The sequence below is a fragment of the Monoraphidium neglectum genome (assembly GCF_000611645.1).
Source record: "Monoraphidium neglectum strain SAG 48.87 unplaced genomic scaffold scaffold02012, whole genome shotgun sequence".
Lineage (NCBI taxonomy): Eukaryota > Viridiplantae > Chlorophyta > Chlorophyceae > Sphaeropleales > Selenastraceae > Monoraphidium > Monoraphidium neglectum.
In genome coordinates this window covers 1-4973 of record NW_014011616.1, presented here as the reverse complement: position 1 = coordinate 4973, position 4973 = coordinate 1, and the positions used below count along the sequence as shown (strand labels likewise).

Genomic DNA, 4973 nt, shown 5'->3' with positions numbered 1-4973 from the left:
GGGTCTGGCTGGCCTGGGGCCAGAACCGCCGTTTGCATGCAAAGGGCCGCTTAACACTTGCAACATGCGCTGTGTGGAGTGGAAAAGGCGGCTCCCATCGATCATTTGAAGCACAGGGCGGCCTGCAGCTGCCCCCTGCCTATCTCTCTCATGTCCCACAAACGCGCGCGCCCCTCCCCTCCAATTTGCCGACCCCCTTCTAGGCACGTGGGCGCCCTGTATGTGCCCTATGTCTACCCCCAGGAAAATGGCGGCCGAACAGACACCTCTTGGCTCACCATCAGCGGCGGCCCCGGCCCCGCCCTCGCCTTTGTCTGCACCTCCAACGCCGCCGCCAGCGGCCCCGCGGCCGCGGCGCCGGGCGCGCGGGCGGCGCGGCCGGCGCTGGCGCTGTTCACCGTGGCGCGCCACGGGTGGCGGGCAGTGCAGGAGGCGAGGCGGCCGTACCGGCTTGACGAATGCGAGCGCGCCGCAGCAGCAGCAGAAGCCGCCGCCAGAGCAGCCGGCGCAGCAGCAGCAGCAGCAGCTGCGGCGGCGGCGCCGGAGTCCCCCAGCGCCGTTGCAGACGCAAGTGGCGGCGCAGCGGCGGCCGTGGAAGGCGACGCGCCGCCCGACGCGCCGCCCGATGAGCCGGCCATGCTGCATGTGCACCTGGATGCGGCGCACATGGGGGTCGGCGGGGACGACTCGTGGAGCCCGTCGGTGCACGACGCCTATTTGGTGCCCCCGGGGGAGTACTCGTTTGGCGTTGCCCTGCTCCCACTGCCACTGCCCGGCCCCCGCGGCACATGATGGCGGAGCGACGGCCGCGCCTCATGCCGGGGCCGCAGCGCTGCTGCGCACCCCTCGCCGCAGAGCCGCAGCGGCGAGCACGCGTGCGGGGCGCAGCGGCGCGGGGGGCTGCGGCGCGGGGGGCTGCGGGGGTGGGGCGCTTGGTCTGGCGGACGGCTTAGTGCTGCGGGCGCAGCCGCCTGAGCGGCGGGTGCGACGGGCCTGCCCTTGTGACCCTGCATGCTGCTACACAGTCTTTGTGTCAGCTATGAATTGGGAATAGAGGGTCGAAACCACCTGGTGCTTGCTGCCGCTTGAGAACGTGTTTGCCATGAAATTGGCCATTTTGAGGCTCGTCCAACGGCCTGGTCCCCTGCCATGTGTCTCCCTCACCCTGCAGTCAAGGGGGGTCAGCATTCCTGATCTGAAGTGAAGTCTATTTTTATGGTTTCTTGCAGCTGCTGCAACGGCATTTTACTTGCGCCTGCGCTCCCGCTGGCGGGGGCGCCAGCAACGGCACAGCCAGGGCCGCGGGCGCCGCGCGGAGCGTCAGAAGGATGTGCGAGGCGCAGCCCGATGTTTTCCCGCGTGGTCGAGCGATCTCAGGCAGATGCTGGCACGCCGTGTCCATACGAGCGCGCGGCTTCACCAGCCCACGCAGCAGCCCGCTGCAGCGGCGACCGCGCTCAGACGACCCCGCTACGTAGTAGGTGATGATGTAAACCCGTTGGTACTTTGGTTGAAACCTTGCTTTGCACGGGGGCTGCTGGCACGTCATTGCTGTCAATGACCTGACTGGCAAACACACCAGGGCGAGGCGGGAGCCCGTGTGAACTGACCGCTGGAGCGCTGCCGCCGCGGCAGGCACATGCACGAGCGTCCAAACGGGGTCCGTCAGCAGCTGCAGGATGCAACAGCTAGGACAGTCCCAGCAGCACACCGAATTAACAGAGTGCCATGGCGTGAACGCCGGCCGCCCCAACACCAACAGCAGGAAGGGCGCCAACACCGAAGACGGCCATATGCACATTTGTCCAACACAGCATCAAACCAGAGCATCCACCCGCGCTCGAGGGGTCAGCGGCTCCCCAGGAACACACAAAATTCAGTCCCTGCAACACGACCGCTCTGCAAAACACCGCTGCTAGTCCGGGTGGCTGTCGATCCACGCCGCAACGTCCGAGTGGCCGAGCCCCTCGGCGGTGGCGCGGCAGAGGATGCGGATCCAGGGACAGCCATCCATCAGCGCATATCGCAGCATATCGAGGTGGCCGCAGATCGCAATGGCGAGGCTCGTCCTGACATCCCAGGGGCACCCGTTTTCGTGCGCCCACTGCAGGACCCACAGCCGGCGGCCTGCGGCCGCAGCCGCGCACGTCTTCTCGTCCCACGGGCAGCCGACTGCGCGCCCACATTGCAACACGTCCAGGTGGCCCCCTTTCGCAGCCTGCTCGCACACCGCAGCGTCCCAGGGGCAGCCGGCAAAGATGGCCCACTGCAGCACGCCAAGGTGGCCCCGCTCCGCCGCCGCATGGCACGTCTCCACGTCCCAGGGGCAGCCGGCGATGCGCGCCCACTGCAGGATGTCAAAGTGGCCGCCCCGTGCCGCTTCCGCGCAGGTTGATTTGTCCCAGGGGCAGCCTTCCCCGCGTGCCCACTGCAGCAACCCAAGGTGCCCGCCTTGCGCTGCTTTTGTGCAGGTGGATTCGTCCCAGGGGCAGCCGGCGCCGTGCGCCCACTGCAGGATCTCAAAGTGGCCGCCCGCGGCCGCGGCGGAGCAAGTTGTGGCGTCCCAGGGGCAGCCTTCGCTGTGTGCCCAGCGCAGCAGCTCTAGGTGTCCGCCCTCGGCCGCCGCGGCGCACGTCGCAGCGTCCCATTCGCAGCCGTGGGTGTGCGCCCAGCGCAGCAGGGCAAAGTGCCCGCCACCAGCTGCGGCGCTGCACGTTGTGGCCGACCACGGGCAGCCGGCGCTGCGCAGCCACTCCAAAACGCCCAGGTGGCCGCCCTGCGCGGCGGCATTGCAAGCGACGCCGTCCCAGGGGCAGCCGGAGTCATGCGCCCAGCGCAGCACTTCCTGGTGGCCGCCCTGCGCCGCCGCGGCGCACGTGAAAGAGTTCCAGGGGCAGCCAGCGGCGCGCGCCCAGCGCAGGAGCTCCAAGTGCCCGCCCAAGGCCGCGCCCTCGCACGCGATGCTTGACAGCTGGCAGCCGCCCAAGTGCAGCCAGCGCAGCACCGCCCTGTGCCCGCGCCACGCCGCCACCCAGCATGCATCTTCGTTCCACGGGACGCCGACCGCGCGGGCGACGCGCAGCACGTCGAGGTGGCCGTTGAACGCCGCCGCTGTGCACAGCTCCTCGCCCTCGTCGCAGCCGTTGTCCAGCGCCCACAACACTGCCTCGGCGTCCCCGGTGCTCGCGGCGCGCAGGACGGCCGTGCGGCGCTGCCGCGCGGTCAGCCGTGGCCACGCGCGGAGCAGGAACCACTGCGGCAGCTCAAACGCCGCCAGCCGGTGGTACTTTGTGTCGGTGGGGTCGGTGCTGCCGGTCGGCGCGGCGAAGGGCGCGCCGCCGCGCAGCTGCAGCTCGGCGCGCACGGGCGCCGCCCATGCCCGCCAGCTGCGGCTGAGCGCGCCGACGGTCATGCACTGCGCGCCCGCCGGCAGGCGCTGGAAGATGGCCTCCAGAATTGCGGGGTGGCCAACGCCCTTGGGGCCAGGGCTGACAAATAGCTGGCTGCATCGAGCGAGCGCCCGCACCAGCACGCTGCAAACGGCGCCCATGGTCGATCTAGTGCGATATGCCTTGCGCCTGCAGCTTGACGCCTGGCGTCAGTGCCTAGCTGCTGCCTGTCGCTGGCCGCCTGCTGCGGCCTGTCGCCTGCGGCCGCCTGCTGCCTACTGTCTGGTGGCTGTGGTGCACCTGAGCTTGCTCTGTGGGGTTCCAGGGGCCAGTTCAAGGTGAGGTGATATTCCAGCACAACAGGCGGAGTCTTTTGTTGCTGCCTCGTCAGCTGGTGCGCAGCACCAGAGCGTTTCAGCATCAGCACCTATGTGCCAGCTTGCGGCGCCCACCGAAGGCACCGGGACAGGCTTAATTGAGGATCAGGTGCTCAATTCCTCCCCTGTTGCGGTTTCCGAGTCTCCAAGGCTCACGCGGTCGCCTTCGGATCGATCACGCGGAATCCGAGGGGGGCACCGATCAGTCCACCCTTGCTTCGCGCTGGCTGGCGATTTGGAGCGTGACTTTGCACAGGAGGGCTGGATGGATCATCACAAAGCGTCAGCGCCAGGGCACAGCTGACATCTGAAGACTCTTGTTGTGGACGCCGAGGTTTGTCATCAGGGTGCCATGTCGGCACTGGAGGCTGAGCTGCCCTTGCAGGGGGCTCTGACCCGCTCATGTGGGGCTGCTTTGGCTCCCTGCACTAGTAAGACGTGCTATTTGGGCCCTGGCATGGCTCCAAGTTGTTGTGCACTCCGCGCAAGGTGCAGTCCCACAAAACCCGTTGCTGCAGCAACCCGTGTCCCCACTGTTTTCTGAGGGCAAGCGCTGGTTACATCACGGGCGATCGGCCCATGGAAATAGCAACAGAAGCCCCCCCCTCTAAGCTGCGCAGCCGACCCGGGCAAGCCGCCGCGCGCCGCAAGGCCGCACGGCGGGGCCGCCCTCGCGCCACTGTCGCCGTCACCGCCCGCGCGCGCCGGCGGCAGAGTACTGAGCGGCGAGCGCGTCGATGTCGAGGCCGGCAAACTCAGAGGGGTCCATCTTCTCCACGGCGGCCACCAGGGCCCGGTAGTCCACCTCGCCCCGCACGATGGGGGAGGAGGACGCGGCGCGGACGTCGGCGGTGGTGGGCAGCTTGTCGAGGGCGGCCTGCCACGACTTGGGCACGTTGACGCGGCCCGCATCCACCTGGGGTGGTGTGTGTGAGTGTGAGTGTGTGTGTGCGTGTTTGTGTATGTGTGTGTGTGTCTGTGGAGGGTGGGAGCATGCACCAGTGGATGCCCTACCATACGTGCGTGCGGCTTCAAGAGCAGCCGGCAGACAGCTGGTTCGCGATTCACACCAACGGTCCAACGAGGGCGTCCGCCCCAGACCGCAGCTTTTGTCAAGGGTTGACGCCCCGCGCCCCGCACCCCGCCAGGCCGGAACTGCCGCGCCTGAGCCCCCAAAGGGGGGAGGGCAGCGGGGAGGGGAGGGGAG

General features: G+C 68.5%; 3 protein-coding genes across 3 annotated transcripts in view; 1 reads left to right on the top strand and 2 right to left on the bottom strand.

Annotated features, from left to right (window-relative positions):
* Window positions 1-792, top strand: part of MNEG_9652 (beta-D-galactosidase) — a gene marked incomplete at both ends in the record, with an annotated part of 5948 nt that extends 5156 nt beyond the window's left edge. The window contains one exon of the mRNA XM_014041878.1: window positions 204-792. Within this exon, the coding sequence (XP_013897332.1) occupies window positions 204-792 (589 nt within the window). The remainder of the gene's footprint in view (window positions 1-203) is intronic.
* Window positions 793-1915: 1123 nt separating this feature from the next.
* MNEG_9651 (hypothetical protein) lies at window positions 1916-3550 on the bottom strand (the record flags this gene model as incomplete). The annotated part of the gene is made up of 1 exon (XM_014041877.1): window positions 1916-3550. The coding sequence occupies one exon, from the start codon at window positions 3548-3550 to the stop codon at window positions 1916-1918; it is 1635 nt and encodes a 544-aa protein (XP_013897331.1).
* Window positions 3551-4454: 904 nt separating this feature from the next.
* On the bottom strand, window positions 4455-4783 carry MNEG_9650 (hypothetical protein; the record flags this gene model as incomplete). Its single annotated transcript, XM_014041876.1, has 2 exons — window positions 4455-4682; window positions 4781-4783. 2 exons carry the CDS (start codon window positions 4781-4783, stop codon window positions 4455-4457), a joined length of 231 nt encoding a protein of 76 aa, XP_013897330.1.
* Between the last annotated feature and the right edge of the window lie 190 nt (window positions 4784-4973).